Genomic DNA, 24,864 nt, shown 5'->3' on the forward strand with positions numbered 1-24,864 from the left:
GGTGGGCCTGGATCGCAAATCAGTTTTCTAGGACCCAAACTCAGGAGACTGTTCTGAGAGCCAGAATGGCACGCAGAACTATCTGTGATCTGAGACCCCTCCCTGGGTGCTCAGAGCTGTGGCCAGCTTGAACGTGGTCTGGCCCCTCAGCAAGGACCAATCCTGTCCACCAGCGTGCAGTACTTGAGGGCCAGACCAAGGAGGGCCAAGTTCAGAAAGATGGGAGTTGATCTCACAAGCGAAGTTCCTGGGGAAACCAGCAGTTGTGAGAGTGTTTGGGGACAGGTCCCGGGGAAGCCACAACTGGGGAAACGGGGTCCCAAGGGGGATTGCAGAGCACTTCATGGACCTCACTGTGTTACTTCAGGCTCTGAAGACCGGCTCTGTCTCCCGTTCGGGGCTGTGGAGCCCACGTTCTGCCTGCGTGGGCTGGGGTGGGATGGCCAAGAGAACCCAGGCAAGCCCAGTCAGCGGGGCTGGGCATTTGACTCTGAGGCCCGTGGACCCTTCCCTCCAGCTTTCACACTCAGACCCTCCCGGGAGGTAAAGCTAGGAAGAGTGGCGCTGTGAGCTGTTGGTGGCCATTTTTCCAGCCAGGAGAAAGAAGGCAGCGCACAGAGCAAGATGAAGAGTCCCATCACCTGCATCTCGGCCTTTATGTGAATCACAGTGAGCCACTTAGGTGCCCCTTTTGGCCTCTGTGGACTAAGTTTCGGTTGTGTTTTGTGTCATGAGGAAACAAGATGGTCTTCAATATAAATAAATAGATAGATAGATAGATAGATAGATAGATAGATAGATGTGACCGCCCCTCCGGCAAAAGAAAGAAAATGCTACATGAAATATGCCTCCCCCCGAAAAAAAAGAAAAAAAAGAAAAATGATCTGACCAAATACGTCAACGAAAATCTGTTCTTAGGAAAGGTCTAATAGGGCGCACCTGGGTGGGTCAGTCAGTTGAGCGTCCAACTCTTGGTCTCTGTTCAGGTCACAATCTCATGGTTCGTGAGTTCGAGCCCCGCATCGAGTTCTGTGTTGACAGCCCAGAGTGTAGTTGATATTCTTGGGATTCTCTCTCTCCCTCTCTCTGCCCCCCCTTTGCTATCACTCTCTAAATAAACAAACAAATAAATAAATAAATAAATAAATAAGGAAGGTCTAATAAGTCATGGGGCACCTGGGTGGCTCAGTTGTTTAAGTGTCTGACTTCGGCTCAGGTCATGATCTCATGGTTCGTGGGTTCGAGTCCCACGTTGGGCTCTGTGCTCATAGCTCAGAGCCAGCTTGAGCAGGCTGTCTCTCTGTGTCCCCCCTGTCTGTCTGCCCCTTCTCCATTCATGCTGATTCTCGCTCTCTCTCTCAAAAATAAATAAACATGGAAAAAAAAAAGTCTAATAAATCAGTTTACTCAGTGAATTCAGCATTGATAAAAGCCTAACGTGTTTGTGTGCCAGCGGGACTCATCAAAACTTAAACCAAAAGATTAGGGCTTTAAGTGGTAGGATTTTAGGCATTAACCGTGAGGGATTATTATTATTATTATCTTACAAGTGGACAGTAAGCCTTCTGAAAAGCCTTAACATCAAACACTGGCGACAGCCAGTCCAGGCAATCCTGGTGGAGCTGAGGTGGGCGCCCCCACACTTGTTCACCTCGGCAAGTAAGTGTGAATCTCCATTATTGCCCTGTCTGGACCAAAATGTCGTCCATGTAGGGCATGTGAATTTATCCGTGTGCTTTTCTGGAGTGAGAAATTGAGGTTTAAGATCCTAGTAGCTTCCCCACCTGCTGACCTTGGGCAAGCTGCTCGGCCTCTGGAAAAGCGAGTTTCCTCCATGCCAAATGAGAACTATAACAACATTTATCTCTTAGAGTTAGAACGGCCCTCTAAACGTGACAATGCTTTGTGAAAGGCGAAATTCTGCACGACGCGTCACACGTAGCACAGGCTCCAGGGGCCCTGGGTGTTTAGGTGGCGGGACAGAGGTTGGGGTGGGGATGGTTAAGGAGGACACAGTTTGGAAAGAAAACCTCTGCCTCTATCTGAGCCTGACAATTTGGTTCCATGGTCTCACAAAAGGTGTGTTTGTTACTCTGAAGGTTGAAAAGAGAGCCGGGTGGGGGGGAACTCTTTTTGAAGTGGTTTTGGAGAAGCTCTGGATGTGGGAGGGCAGCCATAGTCAAGGTGTACCTGGGACCCCCCGCTTTGCATTCTAGGAGGGCATCCCCTTACCAGGTTGATGCTGTTCACTTCTATGTGCTGGAGGAGGGTGCTAGCCACATGCTCTGTGTCCCACTGCACACCTGGGTCATCTGGGAAATCCCTGGAAGGAAGGAAGGAAGGAAGGAAGAAGCACAACTTGAACATATTTTCTAATCAGGTGTGAACTTCTCCCTAAGCTCTGGTAGGAGTGTGCCAGTCCTGTGATAGGAATTGTATGGGGGCAGGGGAGCACCCTTAAGTATCCAGATTTCGGCGAAAGAGAGATTTAGAAGCGTGACGCAACGAGAAATCGGTGCACAGTTTCACACGACACACTTTTGGGGCTTTGTGCTCGCTGCTGAGGGGAGGAAACACACCAAAGAGACGATCTGGGGAGACATATGGGTTAACAGCAAATGTGGACACAGCCGAATGATATGTAAGAATAGTAACAATAGCGCTTTGATACAAAGCAGGAAGCTATGTTACTTCATTTAACTTCATGAACACCTGCTGAGGGAGCCTTTACAGAGGAAGTTAAGAAGACTGTTTGCAAGATTGTTAGAGTTGGATTCGAACCCAGGCTTTGTGACTGCAAAGCAAAGACGTTTTAGCACTAGGGAGCCAGCAACATCTTCTCTCCAATGGGGCTGCACCACGTGGGGCTGGCCTCAGGATAAAAGTCTCTGCAGATTAATCTGCACCTTATCTGTGTGTCCACTTGGCCGCGCCATAGACCTGTCTCCTCCCATGTCTGGTTTTTGTGCATTGATCTATGGCATCACCTAACATGAGACCAAGGCCTCAATTTGAGGATGTTATTCATATTCTTTTCATTTACTTATTTATTGAATTTTTATTTATTTTCATATATATATATATATATATATATATATATATATATATATATTTAAAGTTTATTTTGTGCGGGGCTGCGGTGGGAGGGGGGCGGGGGGAAGGAGCAGAGAGAGAGGAAGAGAGAGAATCCATCGCAAGCAGGCCCTAAGCTGGTAACACAGAGCCCGACGTGGGGCTTGGTCTCACGAACCGTGAGATCATGACCTGAGCTGAAATCAAGAGTTGGACACTTAACCCACTGAGCCACCCGGGCGCCTCTACTTCTTAAATTTTAAAATATAATCTCTACCCCCAACGTGGGGCTCGAATCCATGACCCCAAGATCAGGAATGGCATGCTCCACCGACTGAGCCTGTCAGGTGCCCCTATGCATAGTCTTATAAATAGATATTCATCTCTCTTTGGCTCAGGTCCTGTGGCAACACCCACAGTGGTACTGAGAGGACTCAGGTTCTCTTCCCCACCAGACAAGCTGCTATCACCTCTTTATGGACAGAGACCATTAACTGACCTTCTTCAGACTGTGGTTAAAGGAGAGTCACTGAATGTTTTTCAGCAGGAAAATGACAGGAGCCTCAGCACTTAATAATGCAGTTATTTCCACTGCTTCATCGGCTACCTCTACCCAACCCCTAGGGTGGCTTCTACAGACAGCAGCTTTACGCTTTTCTGAACACAGTCCTGCCGGCCATCCCGTGAGGTTCTCATAATGCTCCTGCAGTGAGAGCTCAGCTGGTGGGGGGACGGATAGGGGAAAAGGGAGAAGGAAGGACCGGTACAAAGTCAAAGTCTAGCCTTGCTCCCTGGCAATGGTGCTGAATGTGGCGTGTAGAAGAACATGACCTGCAGAGCACGACTGCTGGAGAGATACAGAGATACAGGAATCGGGGAAAACACCTTGGAGCGAAAACAGCTACATACAAGCTCCTGGCTGGGAGGTCCACATAAATCTACAAGGCATCGTTTTGGCAAATGAGTGCGTGGATAATATTTACCTGGATGAAGAAGCAGTCTAAGAGAAAGGGCAGGAGAATGTCTGCTACAGTAATTCTGAAGTGCTGAAAGATGAATCCCTGAGTGGGAGAGCTCATCGTCTTGTTTCATTGACCTTCAGAGAAGTGGGACCTGCTATTCGAGGGCTCTGCACTTAGAATGGGCTCAGGGTTGACACCCGCACCATTCCTTCTGTGGCTCCTTCTGTGACTTCTAAGGAAGTGGGAAGCTGATCATGGGGGGGTGGGGGTGGGCTTTGGGATGTAAACATCCCTTCTGTAATCTGGTGCATCTGATATGGCAGCAGTGCCTTAGTGATCAGGTCCAAACTCCTCTCGGGCAGGCATTCAAGATTCCTCTTTATTTGCGAAAGCAAATAAGATAACGCATGAAAACTGTAAAGGGATATGTAAATGGCAAAGTAGTGGCTTCTACTGGAGCATTGCGTAGGCCCTTTCCAAAAAAAAAAAAAAAAAAGAAAAAGAAAAAGGAAAAGGAAAAGGAAAGAAGAAAACAGAAATCTCCCATCTCTCCTGCTCAGGAAGCCCCTTACAGGCTCTTTGTTGATTGCCTACTTTAGTGGGCAGCGGCTTCAAAGTGAGTTCGGGCATCTGAACAGAGGTACGAGACGATCCACTCAGGTAAAGCAAGAAATCACTACTAGAATTTCTATGTTTTTTTAATCTATTTAAATTGCTCATTTGCAGCTGTCTTTTTTTTTAAGTTAATTCATTTTGAGAAAGAGAAAGAGAGAGAGAGCGATGCGAGTGGGGGGGAGGGGTAGAGAGAGAGGTGGAGACAGAATCCCGAGCAGGCTCCGCACTGACAGTGCAGAGCCCATTTCGGGGTTTGAACTCATAACTGTGAGATCACGACCTGAGCGGAGATCAAGAGTTAGATGCTTAACCAACTGAGCCATCCAGGCACCCTTGCAGTAATTTTTATAAGGTATCATATACTAACAGAGTTTAACATGTATATAATTTAAATAAGTAAGTTTACAAATATTAGAAGTGCATACTCAGATTTCATTTCTTTTTTCAGGTGATAATGGTAAAAAATGTTTGGAGATGGGGCGCCTGGGTGGCTCAGTCGGTTGAGTGGCCGACTACAGCTCAGGTCACGATCTCGCGGTCCGTGAGTTCGAGCCCCGCGTCGGGCTCTGGGCTGACAGCTCAGAGCCTGGAGCCTGTTTCAGATTCTGTGTCTCCCTCTCTCTGACCCTCCCCCGTTCATGCTCTGTCCCTCTCTGTCTCAAAAATAAATAAACGTTAAAAAAAAAAATTTTAAAAAAAATGTTTGGAGATCACTGGTCTAATCTATTCACCCTACATTTTCCTTTATTTGTTTCTGGATCGTTCTCCCCCCTGCCCCACCCCGGACATTTAAGAACAACTTTATTGAGGTATAATTTACATAATGTAAAGTTCGCCCATTTTAAATGTACAGTTTTGTGACTTTTTAGTAAATGCATGGAATTTGTACATTTTACTAGCGTTTTGCGTATATTAAATTCTTGATTCTCCAACCCATTATAAGTTCCCTGATGGCCAGATGTTACATGAGTCATTTAATGGTCAGGGTTCAGCTAGGAAAACAGAAACTGCCAGTTGTGGGGTGCCTGGGTGGCTCAGTGGGTCAAGTGTCCAACTCTTGATTTTGGCTCAGGTCATGATCTCATGGTACATGGGTTTGAGCCCCACATCTGGCTCTGTGCTGGCAGTGCAGAGCCTGCTTGGGATTCTCTCTCTCTCTCTCTCTCTCTCTGCCCCTCCCCTGTTTGTGCTGTCTCTGTCTCTTTCAAAATAAATTTTCTCTAAAAAGTTTTTTTTAATGTTTACTTATTTTTCAGAGATAGAGACAGAACACAAGTGGGGGGAGGGGCGGAGAGGGAGACACAGAAATGGAAGCAGCCTCCAGGCTCCGAGCTGTCAGCACAGAGCCCGATGCGGCACTCGAACCCACTAACCGTAAAATCGTGACCTGAGCTGAAGTCGGACGCTTAACCGAATGAGCCACCCGGGAGCCCCTCAAAATAAACACATTTTTTAAAAACTTAAAAAAAAAAAAAAAGGAATACAGGGAATTGCTTATCTAATTGAAAAGAAGAGCTGAGAGGCCAAATGGGGAACAATGGAACAACGCAGAGATTGGCAACAGCACTGGGGCTACGGGACGGCCATGACAGTGGGGTGTAGAATGGCAAGAGCTGGGGTCATGGAAAACAAGGTGGAGAAAAGGGGGCAATACCCTGGTTTTCCTTCTTTCTGCCTTCCAGTCTTCCAGCTCTACTGCCCATTGGTCAAGCCTATTAAGAAGTCACTTGGGAAGGGAGCCTGGAAAGTGCAGTCTCCATCGGTATGGAGCAAAGACATAAAGTGTCTGGCAAAGTCTTGCTTACTGCAGATGCCCAATGGATATTTATTTTGGATTGCTGGTCAATCCTGGCCCCAAACCTTCCAAAGACAGCAGCAGTCTGGCCACCTGCCTCACAGTGTGTAAAGGAGTCTACTTTTCCAGCCCTATGTTCCGGAACACAATGGTCCACTAGTTGCTTGGGTACAGTGGGGAGTGGGGAGCACTGGAGGGAGGATATGGGGGGCACTGCTGGGCAACCAGGATTCTTGGCTCAGGGAAGGGATATGTGGCATGAGTTAGCAGTCAGCTCCACCCAGGAGCTCAAAGACAGAGACTGCATGTGATTTTTAAAATTTACCTATTTTTAAAAGTTTATTTATTTATTTTGAGAGACAGAGATAACGCGAGCTCTCTGGGAAGAGAGGGAAGAGCGGGGCAGAGCGAGAAGGAGAATCCCAAGCAGCCTCTGCACTGTCAATTCAGAGTCCGATGTGAGGCTTGAACTCATGAAAAACCCTGAGATTGTGACTTGAGCCAAAATCAAGAGTTGGACATTTAACTGCTGGAGCCACCCAGGCGCCCTGAGACTGCACATGATTAAAGCAGTCCGGTGTCATCAGGGGGCAATGTGAAGTGGGAGAGACATAGATCATCGGGGGAGGGGGGGCGGGTGTTCAGAACACCTAGTTCCCTGCTCATCACGGGACGCAGGCGGGAGCTGCATCAGCAATAAAGCTGGGTAATCCCGGGCTGTACCCGATGACCTCCCGAGTGCCTTTCCAGCTCTGAAATCTAGGCTTGCACACTGGAAGCAATTTCTGAGTGAGCTGAAAACACTGATTGTGGACAGTAGTTTTTAGGAAAAAGTAGAGGTCTTGGATGGCAAATAACATCAGGATGGTCAAAGCCTGGCTCCAGGGATCCTGCCCTTTCCCAGAGCTGAGCCAAGCGCCCAGTATTTACTGATGACCCATTTGTATTTCAGTATTTGTCCACTGCTGTGTACCTTGTACTTAGAATGCACTGATCTGGTAACGAGTAGGCACTGGTTAAGTGTTATTTCTCCCTTATTATTTCGTAATGTTTCCCTCACCGTTTCTCAAGAGAGGGAGGGATTATTCGTCATCATTAGGAATAACTGGGATTGATTAAAAAATTTTTCTTAATGTTTATTTATTTTTTGGAAGAGAGAGCGTGGGGAGGGGCAGAGAGAAAGGGAGGCACAGAATCCAAAGCAGGCTCCAGAATCTGAGCTGTCAGCACAGAGCCTGATGTGGGGCTCGAACTCATAGACCACAAGATCATGACCTGAGCTGAAGTTGGATGTTTAACAGACTGAGCCACCCAGGTACCCCAATTTTTTTTAATGTTTAATTTTGAGGGGGGGGGGGGAAGGGACAGAGAGAGAGGGAGACACAGAATCTGAAGCAGGTTCCAGGCTCTGAGCTGTCAGCACAGAGCCTGATGTGGGGCTCAAACTCAGGAACCGCGAGATCATGCCCTCAGCTGAAGTCAGACGCTTAACCTACTGAGCCACCCAGGTGCCCCTGGGATTGATTTTAGACTAGTGTCAGTCAGTAGCTGCTGATCTGTGACCCTGAAGAAGGGCTGAACATATATATAGATGTTTTCTCCAACATGTCTTGTGCTACCGTGCTCAAAGTCTGTGATGGAGCTCCAGTATGACCAGCATTCCCATAGAGATGAGGACATCAAAGTCAGGAAAACAGCCTTCTGCTCCCATGTTGCTGGAATCCTCCCTTCATGTGGAATGCCAGTCCCTGACCTCTGCCTCTGATAAGTTGGGATTCCTCCTTGCTCTTCTCTCTACCCTCCCAAACCTAACATCATCTTCGGGGCCTTGCTTCAGTGAGGCCTCTTCCACAAAATCTTCTAGAAGGAGTTTGGGGCCAACTACAAAGTTAGAGAGCACAGCTCCCAAGAGTGCCCTCATTTTTTTTTAAATTTTATTTTTAAGTAATCTCTACACCCAACAGGGGGCTCAAACTTACAACCCCGAGGTCAAGAGTCACCTGCTCTTCTGACCGAGCCAGCCAGGTGCCCCAACTGCCCTCATTTCTGACCCCAATGTCAAGTTCAGGGTTTCCCCAAACCACCCTCGAGTTTGATAATTTGCTAGAAGGACTCACAGAACTCAGTGAAAGCTTTGTACGTATAATTATAATTTTTTACAGGGAAAGGATATGGATTAAGTCAGCCAAAGGAAGAGATGCTTAGGGTCTGGGAGGGTTCTAAATGTGAATGATCTATTGTCCTCTCCCTGTGGAGTCAGGACCCGTTATTCTTTTTTTTTTTTAATTTTCTTTTTAATGTTTTATTTATTTTCGAGACAGGGAGAGAGACAGCATGAACAGGGGAGGGTCAGAGAGAGGGAGAAACAGAATCTGAAACAGGCTCCAGGCTCTGAGCTGTCAGCACAGAGCCCGACTCGGGGCTCGAACTCACTGACCGAGAGATCATGACCTGAGCCGAAGTCGGCTGCTCAACCGACTGAGCCACCCAGGTGCCCCAGGACCTGTTATTCTGCCCACACTGATGTGTGACAACACACGTGGAGTATGGCCAACCAGGGAAGCTCACCAGAGCTTTGGTGCTCAGAGTTATTACTGGGGCACATTACTTAGTGTGATTGATTGATTGATTGTCCACGTGGTTGATCTCAGCCTCCAAGTGGACTGACACTGCATGGCCCAAAGGTCCGACCCCAAAACCCTAAAGATATTGCTGTCAGCTTTGATGCTGATTACTTCACAGAAGCCAAGGGCAAGGGCTAGATCCCTCTTTGGGCAAAGCCCGATTCTTTACTATAAACCTTCCTTGCATTTAGGGACTTTATTGAACTTTTCTCCCCTCTTAGCACCTCATTACATATAGTATTCCAGGGGCGCCTGGGTGGCTCAGTCGGCTAAGTGTCTGACTTTGGCTCAGGTCATGATCTCGCGGTTTGGTGCGTGAGTTCAAGCCCCACGTTGGGCTCTGTGCTGACAGTGCTGAGCCTGGAGCCTGCTTCGGATTCTGTGTCTCCCTCTTGCTCTCTGCCCCTCCTCTGCTCACACTCTGTCTCTCTCTGTCTCTGTCTCTGTCTCTCAAAAGTAAATAAACATTAAAAAAAAAAAAAGATATAGTATTCTATTATTTTCCATCGCTTTGTGGTGGTCTCCCTACCTAAAGTCAAAATATGAGGAGACACCTGGATCTCTTGCTCTTCTACTTTTCCTGTGGAACTTGGTATAATCCAAGTGAAACAACAATTTATTTAAATAAACAACAATAAATAACTGAGCTGCTACCATGTGCAAGGGACTGCATTAAGGGGATTAATCAGCACCAGCCGGTTGACGGAAGTAGCCTCGATTTGGCCGAGCCGAAGGCAGATATCCCAGCCTTTGGGGGTTGCAACACGCAAGTAAGAGCTTTGGGAGATAGCAACTTTACGAAACAGATGGGGCGCCAAAAATACCGTACGAATCGCCTACTGGAGCAAGGCATCCCGGTGGGATCACCTCCCCTCAAGGCAGGGAAATATAAAATTTGACATCGGGAACCTTCTCCGGATGCCAAGGTGACTCAGACCAACTCCCTGAGTGGTTCTTTGCCCAAAGTTCAACCCTAATCAACTCAAGGCTTGAGGCCAAGTAATAACATTGGCAGTTCCTTTCTTCTCTGACAGATTAACAATTCCGCCTTAGGTAAACATGCTGGCAAAAGGTCTTCCTTGAAGAAACAGTTGGTGCATGGCCTCTGCCCCACTTTTCTTTGTCCTGTCCCTCTTCCTGTTGGTTGGGGTTTGTAGCCATCTTGGCCCACGAAGCAATCGTGGGTGTGACAGCCACACACAACAGAGTAACAGAAAAAGAGAAGTCCTGGCCCTGAGGACTTATGGAATGGAGGCACCCCCCGCCCCGGCCCCAGATGGCACACCTCCTTGGGTCAGTTACTGTGGGCTTTCTGTCATTTGCTGCATAACCAAACCCTGGATTTAGGGATTTAGATACGCCATAATATTTAAAGCCTCCACTTTATTGATTATTTAGGTTGTTTCCAATTTTTATTATTATAAGGCTATACCGAACATCCTTAAACATAACTTTTTATGTATTTATTTATTTACATGTTTATTTATTTATTTTTTTGAGAAAGAGAGAGAGAGAGAGAGAGACAGAACATGAGTAGGGGAGGGGCAGAAAGAGAGGGAGACAGAATCTGAAGCAGGGTCCAGGCTCTGTGCGGTCAGCACAGAGACAGATACAGGGCTCGAACTCACAGACCGTGAGATCATGACCTGAGCCAAAGTCGGACGCCCAACTGACTGTGCCACCCAGGCGCCCCCCCCCCTTTTTTTTTTAACTAGGGTCCACATCCAACATGGGGCTTGAACTTATGACCCTGAGAATATCTGACCTGAGCCAGCTGGGTGCACCTATATATCTTTTTGTATGCATCTCTCAGTATATCCTTGGTATAAAACTATAGAAATGTAATTTCTCAGTCAAAGGTGAAGTGGAGAGAACATGTGTATATCAGTCTCTTAAGAAGTGTGCTGTGAAGGGGCGTCTGGGTGGCTCCGTCGGTTAAGCATCCGACCTCAGCTCAGGTCATGATCTCACGGCTTGTAAGTCTGAGTCCCGCATCAGGCTCTGTGCTGACAGCTCAGGGCATGGAGCCTGCTTCAGATTCTGTATCTCTCTCTCTCTCTGCCCCTACCCCACTTGCACTCTTTCTCTATCTCTGTCTTAAAAATAAATAAACATTAAAAAACAAAACAAAACAAAACTGTGTTGTGAAGAGTAGGTGAAAAGTGTGTTAACTCACAAGAAGTATAGCATTAAGGGAGGGTTTTTTGGTTTTTGTTTTTTTAAGTAAACTCTAGCCCCAACATAGGGCTTGAACTCATGACCCTGAGATCAAGAGTCGTGCACTCCACTGACTGAGCCAACCAGGCACTCCAAGGGAGTGTTTTTAAAAAGGAGACAAGGAGATTTGTGCATTTTATAGGCAAAAAGGAAAGACTCATAAGTATAACTCCTATCAAGAGCTCCATTCTTCCTAAAATCTCAGCTCCTTTTATATCTACTTTCTTATCCCTATGAGCTCCCTGAAAAGTTTGGTTCATTTACTTCCTTTCACAGTTGGAAAGAGCTGGTCAGGAGAGAACAGTGGAGTTCCGTGTGCAGTTGCACAGGTAGGTGGCTGGGAAGGTAACAGACCACCTCTATTGTCAAGGCTCCAGATTCATCTTGTTAACCAACATTTCTCCTTGGGAAATCACATTATGTAATTCACAACCAATATGAAAGTAGAAATCAAGCCTCAGAGAAGAGTCAATCTTTACGTTTCAAGAACTCCCGGAATCACATTCCCCATCGGACGCAAATGGGAACGTGTGACGGATTTGCTTCAGCAATACACAGGTATTCTAAATAGCAGTTCCTTTGCTGCTTTTTCCTTTCTCCAGGTCCAGATCTGTCCGGGCCCACAGGGAATGGTAATAAAGTTATTGAGTTTAGAGTTCATAGGAAGTTTCTTTAATTATTAGCAAGGTCCTGGCACAAAAACAGACACTCAGATCAACGGAACACCATAGAGAACCCAGAAATGGACCCACAAACGTACGGCCAACTAATCTTTGACAAAGCAGGAAAGAATATCCAATGGAATGAAGACAGTCTCTTCGGCAAGTGATGCTGGGAAAACTGGACAGCGACGTGCAGAAGAGTGAACCTGGACCACTTTCTTACACCATATACAAAAATAACTGGATGAAAGACCTCAATGTAAGACAGGAAGCCATCAAAATCCTTGAGGAGAAAGCAGGCAAAAACCTTTTTCATCTTGGCTGCAGCAACTTCTCATTCAACACATCTCCGGAGGCAAGGGAAACAAAAGCAAAAATGAACTACTGGGACCTCATCAAAATAAAATCTTTTGCACAGCGAAGGAAACAATCAGCAAAACTAAATGGCAACCAACAGAATGGGAGAAGATATTTGCAAACAACATATCAGATAAAGAGTTAGTATTCAAAATCTATAAAGAACTTATCAGACTCAACACCCAAAAAACAAATAATATAGTGAAGAAATGGGCAAAAGACATGAATAGATACTTCTCCAAAGAAGACATCCAGATGGCCAACCGACACATGAAAAGATGCTCCACATCACTTATCATCAGGGAAATATAAATCAAAACCACAATGAAATACCACCTCACACTTGTCAGAATGGCTAACATTAATAACTCAGGCAATAACAGATGTTGGCGAGAATGCAGAAAAAGAGGTTCTCTCTTGCTGGTGGGAATGCAAATTGGTGCAGCTACTCTGGAAAACAGTCTGGAGGTTCCTCAAAAAACTAAAAATAGAACTACCCTACCAGCTAGCAATTGCACTACTAGGTATTTACCCAAGGGATACAGGTATGCTGTTTCGAAGGGGCACATGCACCCCAATGTTTATAGCAGCACTATCAACAATAGCCAAAGTATGGAAAGAGCCCAGATGTCCATTGATGGATGAATGGATAAAGAAGATGTGGTATATATATATATATATATATATATATGTATAATGGAGTATTACTCGACAATCAAAAAGAAGAGAGAAATTAGTCGAAGACAAATACAATACAACTTCACTCATATGAGGACTTTAAGACACTTTAAGACTTTAAGGGAAGCAAAAATAATATAAAAACAGGGAGGGGGACAAAACATAAGAGACTCTTAAGTATGGAGAACAAACAGAGGATTACTGGAGGGGTTGTGGGAGGGGGGATGGGCTAAATGGGTAAGGGACATTAAGGAATCTACTCCTGAAATCATTGTTGCACTATATGCTAATTAATTTGTATGTTAATTTAAAAAAATAAATAAAATTATTAGCAAGGTCCTCAAAATTTTTTTTTGAATGTTTTATTTATTTTTTTGAGAGAGGAGAGAGAATGACAGAGCATGAGTGGGGAAGGGGGAGAGAGAGAGAGAGAGAGAGAGAGAGAGCGAGCACGAGTGGGGGAGGGGCAGAGAGAGAAAGAGACACAGAATCCAAAGGAGGCTCCAGGCTCTGAGCTGTCAGCCCAGAGACCGACGTGGGGCTCAAACTCACAAACTGTGAGCTCATGATCTGAGCCGAAGTTGCACGCTCAACCAACTGAGCCACCCAGGCGCCCCTCCTTTCCGGTTAATTGCGATTTTGATGAAAGAGTCTGGAAATCTCTCAGCTGCTGGCGTGCTTGGGGGAGTTTGCTAAGATGTGAGGGTGAGCAATTCTTTCTGGCTGATACAGGTGGATATGGTGGACTGAGAGCAAGTTCCTGGCCAGGGTTTGCCCAAGGAGAGCTGAGATGACAGGCTCTGAAGAAACGAGGGTGAGGAAAACCAGGGATGGCATCAGGCATCGTTTGAATTGCCCTTCCTTGGCGTGCCTCTCTCCCATCTGGGACACCACGGCCACGGAGCCCTCTCAGCTCAGAAATGATAAAGCAGTCCTTCTAATTCAGAGGCTGCTCTTTCAATCTACATCTCACATCAGTCAGGTGGTGTTTCCTGATAAGAGGCCGGCGACAGGGAACTCGGAAGAAAAGGTGGAGCTTCCAAGGTCATTCACAGAGAAGTCTGAGGACTGTTTCAAACATCAGAAAGGTCTTTTAAGGATTGTTGGAAGAAAGCAGGCATTTTACAAAGCAAGAAATGTAAGCTGCCAATATATATTCTCCTGATTTTCAGAAAGAACCCAAGAAATGCGACATGAAAGCAGGACGTCCATGTGCAGATCGCTGTTCACCCGGAGGTGCTGGTCTAACCTGTTGGCGTGCGTTTCAGTTGCTACATCTCAATGAGAAGGCAGTTTGGCCAGATGTGATTATTTATGCCCTTTGACCTCATCGTTCTAGAGATTACTCTAAGGAAATAACTAAAGAATCGGAAAAATCAAAAGCAGCTCGGGAGGAGATCACTTTCACTGCAATTACAGGGGAAAGAGTCTGCAGTTCTGTTGTTCTGCCACCAGGGGAGCAATTTCTCCAACTTCCTGAATTGTGGCTTATGAAAAAAATGCTAAAGATAACACAGAGTCTTGGGGCGTGTTCAAAGTAAAAGCAGAGAGAGCATAGATACACCCAAGGAAAGGAATGTTCATGCAAAACGGTTGACTTATTAAACTTTAATTTTGCTTCTGACTTCTCAGCCTGGAAAGGACAAGACTCCCATGAAAGAGGAATAGACACTGTATTTAGAGGAATTGAATTTTGAAAATACAACAGTTCTGTGAGGAACTCTATATAAAGGGCTCAGAAGGCATCTGAGCCTTCAGATATGCAGCCTAGGAAGCAGAGCCTGGGCATGGACTGAACTGGGTGTGTGATCCCCGGAAGCAGGAGTGAGTGACAGAGGGGGGGAAGCAGCCATGGAGGGACAGCCAACACAAGGATGCTTTGTTGACTTGGCCTTATGTATGGACACTGGCTGTGTGATCCTGAAGGACTGAAAAGTTGTATGAAGAACATTTTTTTTTTTTTTAATATTTATTTTTGAAGGAGAGAGAGACAGAGCATGAGCAGGGGAAGGGCACACAGAGAGGGAGACACAGAATCCAAAGCAGGCTCCAGGCTCTAAGCTGTCAAAACAGAGCCCGACGCGGGGCTCGAACCCACAAGCTGTGAGATCATGACCTGAGCTGAAGTTGGACACTTAACCGACTGAGCCACCCGGGCGCCCCTGTAAAGCATCTTAAAACTGTCTGTCCAGGAGGAAAAAGGCAGAAGTATTTGATCTCCATAGGTACTATGTCTCCAGTACTTTAGGGCTGAGCCTAGCAGGGGGTGAGGTTTGTAGGATGAGAAGGTATTTGCAGGGGGATGGGGGAGGCAGGGGACGGGCAGGGCAGGAGGGAAGGAACCCAGGCCTGGTAGCAGTGCAGCTGGCTCAGGGCACTGCCATCAATCAGTGGTTGTTAAAGCACCAGAAGCACCTCACGGACATGATGGCCCTCGGTCTGGCTCAGAAGGTCCCCGAGGAGAACGAGATCAGTGTTCTGGAAGCTACCGAATGCAACAGAGAAAGCCAGCTCTTGCCAATCTTTCGGCCCGATAACTGCAAGCCTCATAACCTCTTCCCTGGGGTGTGTTTAGCAAACACAGAGTTAATACTGCTGGAAAATGGCCCGAGCTTAGCCTGGCCCTAGACCTCAGTGTTCAGTAAACAAGCCGGGCCTCTCCGCCTGTGAGGGTTCATAAAAATAATGTTTGTTTTCCTCCTGGCCGAATATCCTCAAACTCTGACCCTTCCTACACATTCTAATGACTCACCCTGGCTGGCACTCTTTAGAGCCGGGTCCAGAGAGTCACGGAAAGGCTCTGAGAATCTGTGGGCTGTCAGTCCCAGCAGTCAGAAGGTTCTGGCAAGGAAGGCGTCCCTCTCCCCTCCTCTCTCCAGGCTGGGAAAACCCGAGGGCCCAGGTCTTCCCTCCCCCAGCCCCAGCCCTGCAGGCAGAGGCCGGCTACACAGAGCCCCTGCAGCTGGAACTCTACCAGGGTTGGGTAATAGCTTATCTCTCTGAAAGCCGAGCCTCACTTTTGCACACTGCACTCTGAACTTGAACACAGACGGAGGTGCCTCACACACCCTTATTTGGTCTTGTGGCTTGGTAGGGCCGGAGCTGGAAGGTTCAGCCCGCCCCTCCCCCCTCCACCGCCGGCACTTTTCTAAACTCGATTACTTCCTTTGTCATGCAAAGCAAGCAAAGGTCATTCAAGTTCAGTGCTAACTCTGAGGCTGCCGAGGCCGCCGGAGAGTCTGGAAGATTACCTGGGGCCTGTGCGGTCCCAGGAAGCCTCAGACTGCAAATACTGCCCCTAATGGGCCACTCTGGGAGGTCTCTGTCCTGAGGCCAATCTGGAGCGTGGCTCCTTGAAGAAGGCAGGGGAGACCTCAAGAGTGCGAAGGAATTGCATCTAAGCTGAAGGAAGTTTGGAGGGGTGACAGTCTAAAGCTGGGCCAGGCAGTTTCTGGGATATCTTGAGGTCACCAATGACTCGCCTAAGATAAACTGAGAGGAAAAGAAACACAGGGAGAAAATGAGTAGAAGGAGAAAGGAAAAGTCTGAGAAAAAGAAAGAAGATGGGGGAAAAAAAAATCAGTCCGTTTTTATTACGTATCTGCTGACAAGGACCCCCATCCTCAAGCGGTTGGAGCCCAAAGACCAAAAAAGACCTTTGTCCACAAAGGCTTTGAAGCCCCAATCCAAACCATACAAGGGCGTGGGTTCTCCTTTCTCGTAAGGACACAAAAGAGATTCCCAGATCACGACTGTTAGGTATTGTACTGAAGGCACTTATACTGTCCCTAGGCTCACCTCACTCAGAAAGATGCATTTCATATCACTGCAAGAAATAAAGTAGGCAAAACTTGCAAAGTTCTTGTGAGAAATCTCTGTCCAGAAATTGCCAATTTGTCGTCTCACGTGGCTACCGAAAACCAGAGAAAAACCTGCTTACTGAACTCTCTTCAAAGAGGTCTCAGAGTTCTGGTTGTCCTTCCAACGCCAAAAGGGGTGGTTTAAGAGCCAGATGCCAGTATCCAAATCCCTCCTTCCCTCTTCCACAACCCTTGACAGAGAGAGTGGTGGTGGTAATGGGTTTGCCAGTATTCTTGGATTTATGAAGTCAGAGTACTTTCCTAAGCAGGAGGCTTTGTGGTATTATTTTGAATGGAGAAGAAAGAGGAAGTTCCTCTTGGGCTGGTCTATAAATCTTCTGGTGCCTGAAATTTCTGCCTCACTGCTGTTTTTTGTTTTTTGTTTTTTTTTGTTTTTTAACTTTATTATTATTATTTTTTAGGTAGGTCTCATGCCCAGTGCGGAGCCCAACATGGGGCTTGAACTCATGACCCTGAGATCAAGACCTGAGCTGAGATCAGATGTTTAACTGACTGAGCCACCCAGACTCCCTCTTTGCTGTTTAAAAAAAAAATCAAATTTAGAGTTTCCTCAGAGAGGGGGTTCATCTATGATTTTGGCAAGCCCCTCAAACACTGTCATATGCCAGGAAACTAGACAAGACAGAAAGCCAGAGGGCAGGGCCTTGAATCCCTCTGGGCCACCCAGGGCCTTGCTCCCAATAAGCACCCACTAGAATCCCAAAGAGGGCAACTGGGGACCTCTGGGAATGCTTTTAAGGCAGAAATGGTCCATTATTATTTAGGTTACACTGAGCCTCCAGGCACGGTATGAGATGATGGAAACGGGCAGAAGGATCAGATAGGCATTCAAATAATGAAATCAGAGACAAAAAAAGCACCATAAGAAGTCAAACAAATTGCCGTGGGGATTCAGTGAAGGAAAATAAAAGGTTCTATGGTAAGAATCAAAAACAGTTTCATGAAGGAAGAGGCATCTATGCTGGATTAAAGAGCCAAATCCCAGATGGAGGCACACGCGGTAAGCTGAGGTGTGCATGGGGCTAACGGGGGAGTGTGATTGGAGAACGGGAAGTTCAGTTTAGCTGGGGCATATGGTACCTGTCACCATATGGAAGACTGGCGTATAGAAGAGTGGTTATGGAGAAGTTCCAGTAGGGGAGTGGCCAGATCAGGTACGCTTTAGGAAATAAACCTGGAAACGGTCTGAGGAATAAACTGGGGGAGCAGAGGCTGGCTAGGTGACTACAATTTTAGTACAATCCAAAGGCAGTGATCATGGGAACGAAGACAAGCAAAGCGGGGTGCCCAGGGTGGCTCGGTCGGTTAAGTGTCTGACTCTTTGTTTCGGCTCAGGTCATGATCTCACAGTGTGTGAGTTCAAGCCCCACATCAGGCTCTGCACTGTCAGCATGGAGCCTGCTTGGGATTTTCTCTCTCCCCTCCCCCCACCCCACTCTCTGCTCCCCCCTCTGCTCCCGCTTGTGCTCTCTCTCTCTCCCTAAATAAATAAATAAATAAATAAGCAAACCAAATAAATAAAATAAAGAAGACTTTGCCAGGTTTAGCAGCTAGTTAGATGCTACGAACAAGGAAGAAAATCACATCACAGACGACTCCAGTTTCAAACACCAGGGACCCCAGTTTTGGAAATACTGCATTAAAGTCAAATTCTATCTTTCCATTTAGTGAGCACTTGGTATAACAATCCAAAGTGCCAGAATGGGCTTTTTAAAAAAAAAAAAAAATTTTTTTTAATGTTCATTATTTTTGAGAGAAAGACAGACAGAGACCAAGCAGGCAAGGGGCAGAGAGAGAGGGAGACACAGAATCTGAAACAGGCTCCAGGCTCCGAGCTGTCAGCACAGAGCCCGACGCGGGGCTCGAACTCACAGACCGCGAGATCATGACCTGAGCCGAAGTCGGCCGCCTAACCGACTGAGCTACCCAGGCGCCCCCAGAATGGGCTTTGAAATTGATGGTACCCGGCTGCAAAGAACTCATCCAACTGGTGCTTCCTGTTTTTGGTTTGAGATCATCAACATTAAAACAACACATTAAAAAAGAAATTCTCATGAAGAATTTGTGGCTGTGGGGAAACCATCCTGGGGTTGCCTCAAAGGTGCAGGAGCCTTTGCTTGAAAAGCTCTTGAGCAGGGACAGGGTGGAAAGGACAGGGCTGAAGACCATGAAGCCGGTGTGGTAAAGTAGGAGTTGGGAGATTTAGTGGGAGCAGAGCAGCCAGTGGGATCGGAGCTGCTGAGAACTCAAGGAAGGTGAGTCTTAAGAAAAGGCCATTGGAGGGGCGCCTGGGTGGCTCAGTCATTAAGCTTCAGACTCTTGATTTTGGCTCAGGTCACAATCTCATGGTTCGTGAGTTCCAGCCCCACACTGGGCTCTGTGCTGATAGCGCAGAGCCTGCTTTTGGGATTCTCTCTCTCCCACTCTCTCTGCCCCTCCCCCGCTTGCACTCTCTCTCAAAATAAATAAATAAACTTAAAAAAAGAAAAGAAAAGAAAAGACCGTTGGATTTTACCCCTTAAGAAATCATTACTGGTCTCTGAAAGCAGTGCTACCGAAGGGAGGTGGCCACGTGTTAAACTACGAGGACAGAGGGTGGAAGGTGGTGAGAAAATAGCACCAGAAAGTGTTTGAATGAAGTTTGAGAGAGACAAGACAGTGAAGAAGAGAAAAGAAGCCTACAGGAATGGCGGTCTGGGGAAAGGTGTTTTATCACCTTGAGAACACTTGAAGAGTGAGGCAAAGAAACCACCCAGAGTTGGAAGAGAGTAAAGCTACCCAACAGGGGCAAGATGACCAAGAAGGGACAAAAGGAGGTGTGGGTAAGAGAACAGGGCAGTTTGTGGCTGCAGAAGAGCGATATATCAAACAGGGAGCACAAGTTACTGGTTTTAACTGGGTTAACTGTTCCCCCCTGCCTCAGCAGGTTGCCTCAGCAGGTGAGGATTAAATGAGATAATATTTGAAAAACACTTAGAGGGGCGCCTGGGTGGCGCAGTCGGTTAAGCGTCCGACTTCAGCCAGGTCACGATCTCGCGGTCCGTGAGTTCGAGCCCCGCGTCAGGCTCTGGGCTGATGGCTCGGAGCCTGGAGCCTGTTTCCGATTCTGTGTCTCCCTCTCTCTCTGCCCCTCCCCCGTTCATGCTCTGTCTCTCTCTGTCCCAAAAATAAATAAAAAGCGTTGGAAAAAAAAAAAAAATTAAAAAAAAAAAAAAAAAAAAAAGAAAACACTTAGAACGGAGTTTGGTAAGCAGGAAGTGTCCAATAAGTGTTTGTGATTAAGTTGATTCTCCTTCTTCTTCGTCTTTTTAAAGTTTATTTACTTACTTAATTTTTTTAAGTACTCTTGACACCCCATGTAGGGCTTGAACCCACAACCCCGAGAGCAAGTCACACGCTCTTTGATTGGCCCAGCTTGGCGCCCCTGAGCTGGTTCTCGATTGGAAGATAATTAGTGCTGAATGAAATGAGAAATGGGGTAGGAGAGGTCACAAGGAAGTGGTCGGTCAAGAGTAGATGGTTCTGTGTGAAAGCGTCTGCCTTTGGCTCAGGTTACGATCTCACTCTTTGCGAGTTCGAGCTCCGCATGGGGCTCTCAAAGCCTCTGTCTCTCTCTTTCTCTGCCCCTCCCCTGCTTGTGTGTGCTCGCACTCTCTGTCTCTCAAAAATAAACACTTAAAAAAAAAAAAAGGAAGGCATACTCCGGGTCAGGCTAAATGAGGGCAAAGTCTCGACAGAAGTCCAGATGGGAGGTGATGAGGGCCTGAACTGAGACGGTGGCAATAAAAAGATGGAGGGAAATAGGAGATGAGAGGCAGAGCTGGGGCTACATGACTAGAGGGTGGGGGAGGAAGGCTAAGAGGACCTGCCACAGACCCTTCTTTTGGGGGTCATAGTTCATAACCATGTACCAAGCACCACCAGCATGCTGCGGACTAGGCTAGGTGCTGGTAACTGAGCACAGGGCTTGACGGTGTATAAAAGCAGCTTTCCCCAGCAAGGTCCTGGTGCCACCCAAGCTCACGATGAGGCACATGAAGGATGTTTTCCCCTCCGTGTGAAGAATTCTAGTTGCTTTGAGGAGCACAGTACGCAGCCCACGGCGACCGAGGAACTCCTGAGGGTCCCCGAAGCAAGAACAACTCCGCAGCTGTGACTGGCCTGCAGGGGAGTCCTGAGGCACCCCTGACAGACCAGGAGGCGTCCTGGGGGAAAAGGCTTGAAGCTTCATCAGTGGATTCCGATGGAACTGCAGTGGATTCCTAGGCTAATTCACCAGTATGAATGATAGTCACTGACTTTGTAACGGTTTCCTAAGAGCTTCTGTATAGTCGATGATTTATAATTTTTGCAAAACCTCATTATTCTATTGCTTAATATAGATTACTATTTCTTCCAAGAGTGGTACGTCTTGAGTGGAAGGTTTTGCTTCTCCTCCAGATTTTCCGAAGTGGGCGTTTTTCACTATCCTTCGTGGGTCACCCATAATAGGGCTGAGTCCCCTGAGCGGCGTGGACAACTAGCTCAGCTTCCTGCTCAGCGTAAACGTCAGGGTATCTGCAGAAGCTGCGACTTGTATTGACCCTTTCACCAACCAAATGAGCCCTCTGGAGTCCCTAAGATTGCTCGTAGTAAGAGTAAGTATATCTTCCTCCCAAATGGTATTGTTGATCCATGAACCAGAGAATGGAAGAGTTAGAAGGGACTTGAGCAGCCTTCTGAGTAGTCCTGTGAGCCTTAGAGAGCCAGTCTAGGGCCCTTTTGGAAACCAACACTGACTTAGTATGTTTGGGAGGTAAAAACGTTCTGTTTTCAAGCCATCTAGGGGAGGGTATTTAGCCTACACAGAAAGAGGTATCTTCTGTAACAGTATCAACTGTTTGGTGAAACAAAACCCGGACCAACCACTTTCTCTCTCTGATTCAGCGTTCTGTTGTGCCATTTCCTTCCTACACTCGGGTTTTTCTAAGGTTGTAAAGAGCAACAATATGGATTCTTTCTCTTCTCTTAAAAAATTTTTTTAATACATTGATTTATCTTTGAGAGAGAGAGAGAGAGAGAGAGCGCACAAGCAGGGGAGGGGCAAAGAGAGAGAGGGAGACACAGAATCTGAAGCAGGCTCCAGGCTCTGAGCAGTCAGCCCAGAGCCCAATGCGGGGCTCGAACTCACGAGCTGTGACATCATGACCTGAGCCAAAGTCAGACGCTTAACTGAGCCACCCAGGCTCCCCTCTTTTCTTTTTTAGTAATTATTTTATGTGTGTGTGAGAGAGAGAGAGAGACAGAGACAGAGACAGAGAGCGAGTGGGGGAAGGGGCAGAATGAAAGGGAGACAGAGAATCAAGGCAGGCTCCAGACTCCAAGCTGTCAGCACAGAGCCCAACGCGGAGCTCGAACCCATGAACGGTGAGATCATGGATGCGTAACTGACTGAGCCACCCAGGCTCCCCTTTTCTATCTCTTTTCTACGCTGAGACCCTGGTGCTTGCGGGCTCAGAGGCATCTAAGCCAATGGACCCTCTGCCGTTCCCCTCACGCTCGGAACAAGTGAGGCCTTTCAGGGGACTGTGGGCAGGCAACGGCTGAGGGGGAGTTTGAGACATGTGGCATTTCCCAGGAAGACCCTATTGGCTGGTGGTCAGATGGCTTCTGAAGGGCAAATTCTCCTAGAAAAGCACTGGTGCCCAGAACAGGGCAGTCTGCCACTGGTCAACCCCATCTTAGTGAGGCTCCCATGGACATTCGTTCCTTCCTCCTTCCAGTCTCCGATCACTGCCAGCATTTCTGAGAATGAGGGTCTAAAGGTTTTCATTGCTCTAGTTCACCTGTGGTTTACTCAGTCCTTGTCACTCACAAGATATAACAACTACCCCTAGTGTGTCCGAAAACCAGCTCTTCTGCCTGAGACAAAGGCTTTCTCTCCCTCTTGCCATTGAAAATTCTATCACGGATCTTCTTTTTCTTCTCGCTTCTCGTTTGGCCAGGCTTACAGAAATTTGCCAATATCAGCATCCAAATCCTTCTAAAGTTAGTATTTCTTAGATACCGGAAAAGCACTCAACTTTAAATATTTCAGTAGAAGATATACACAGCTACCAGGCTGAGGATTTTTAAGGAAAGCATGCAAGAAAGAATCCAAATCACTTCAAGATTATTCCCATTTGGGTTGGTTCTATTTGGTGTGGTAACTTGAAAGTATATATAAGGACACACTTGCTGTGCTGGCCTGGGATAATCTTAGTTATTATGAAACGTTCTATTTGGGTTTGTAGATAGCAATATACACATTCTCAGGGATGGGATGGCATTCATTTATTAATAACCGCTGGTACCCAGTCTCTGAAACATAAAAGCAGTTAATATGCTTTCAGAGCAATCAAAAAATACTTAGACCTTTCCTGAGCAAGGTGGAACATTCCTAGAATTAGCAACTAAAGCATGTCAAAATGTAGCTTGGAAAAGGAGTTCAAAATAAAGCATGGTTCTGCAGTAATGTTTTCCAGCTGAGGGCCACAAATCTCTGAGAGTTTGTGGCTCAGTTCTCAGAGGTCCATGAGTTCTTACAAAAGTGTATTTTTACTTAGATGACAATCTAAATAGTTTTTGTGATTATTTTATCGACGACAAAGCAGATGTGTTCATGTGATTTTAGCACATGCACTTACACGTGTGAGAATTCTCAAAGCTTTTTTTCTTTTAAAAAGAAACTGGGGCACCTGGGTGGCTCAGTCGGTTAAGCGTCCGACTTTGGCTCAGGTCATGATCTCACGGTTCGTGAGTTCAAGCCCCACATCAGGCTCTGTGCTGACAGCTCAGAGCCTGGAGCCTGCTTCGGATTCTGTGTCTCCCTCTCTCTCTCTGACCCTCCCCCGTTCATGCTCTGTCTCTCTCTGTCTCAAAAATAAATAAACATTAAAAAAAAAAAAAAAGAAAGAAAGAAACCTAGTACTGTATGTAAACTAAACACGGGCAGAAAATTGGGAGGAAAAAAAGACCCATATATCACTCAAGGGTTAACAAACTCTGTTCCAAAGTATTGGGGGTTGAAAACCAGTCTGTATTCTCTAGGCAATTGTGGCTAATCTATCTGTATCAACCTTGTCCCTCCCCAGCCTTATAGGACCCTTAGTCCTTCTTATGTGTGGCATTAATATGGACTCAGGTAACCACTCAGTAGGACCAATTCCAGGAGCAAGTAGGAATAGAATTACAGATGTCAAGACATATTTTGGACTCGGTATCCAAGATGAATTTTTTTTTCTTTAATGCTAAATATCACATTTGCTTTTACCAATTTTTATTTATTTTTTAAAATGTTTATTTTTGAGAGAGAGACAGAGAGAGAGAGAGAGAATGAGCAGGGTAGGGGCAGAGAGAGAGGGGGTCAGAGGATCTGAAGTGGGGTCTGCGTTGACAGTAGAGAGCCCCATGCCGGGCTCAAACTCACTAACAGAGAGATCATAACCAGAGCCCAAACCAAGAGTCGGATGCTTAACCAACTGAGCCACCCAGGAGCCCCTTCAAGGTGAATCTTAAGCATCTGTGTGCACATCAAGCTCCAGGCTTTCCCTCAAGGACTCTTGTGGTTTTCCAGGTCCATGTGCTGGGCTCTGCCTTGATTTGCTTGAATGTTCCTCTACCGAGAGTGGAGCCAGCCCTCTTGGCCAGGACTCCATGAGGGTTTGGGTGAGAGCAGATTTTAAGGCTTAGCGACTTGCCTCAGCTTCCTGTCCCAAACAAGAAGGTCGACTCAGAAGCACCCCAGGGCCACCTGCCTGACTTTGACCATCCCTGTTAGCTAGAAACTTTTGCTGCAGTGTCTTACCCACTAGATTGGGCCTCCTTAGAAATACTTAGTCTGTTTCAAGCCTGAATTCACATCATCCTCCAGCTACTATAACCCGATGACCAAACTGTTGGCCTGTGTTGTTGAAGTCTGCACCTCTGGTAGACACATCTGTCTGATATGACAATCTGGAAGGGAGAAAGGTGGAGTGGGGA

General features: G+C 46.8%; 1 protein-coding gene across 2 annotated transcripts in view; it reads right to left on the reverse strand.

Moving 5' to 3' along the window:
- Window positions 1-24,864, reverse strand: part of PIGL (phosphatidylinositol glycan anchor biosynthesis class L) — a 76,320-nt gene that overhangs the window by 13,820 nt on the left and 37,636 nt on the right. For both annotated transcript variants that reach the window (XM_058704716.1, XM_058704715.1), the window contains exon 3: window positions 2,233-2,323. In XM_058704716.1, coding sequence (XP_058560699.1) covers window positions 2,233-2,323 — 91 coding nt within the window. The remainder of the gene's footprint in view (window positions 1-2,232; window positions 2,324-24,864) is intronic.

Source organism: Neofelis nebulosa, chromosome 16 (genome assembly GCF_028018385.1).
Source record: "Neofelis nebulosa isolate mNeoNeb1 chromosome 16, mNeoNeb1.pri, whole genome shotgun sequence".
NCBI lineage: Eukaryota > Metazoa > Chordata > Mammalia > Carnivora > Felidae > Neofelis > Neofelis nebulosa.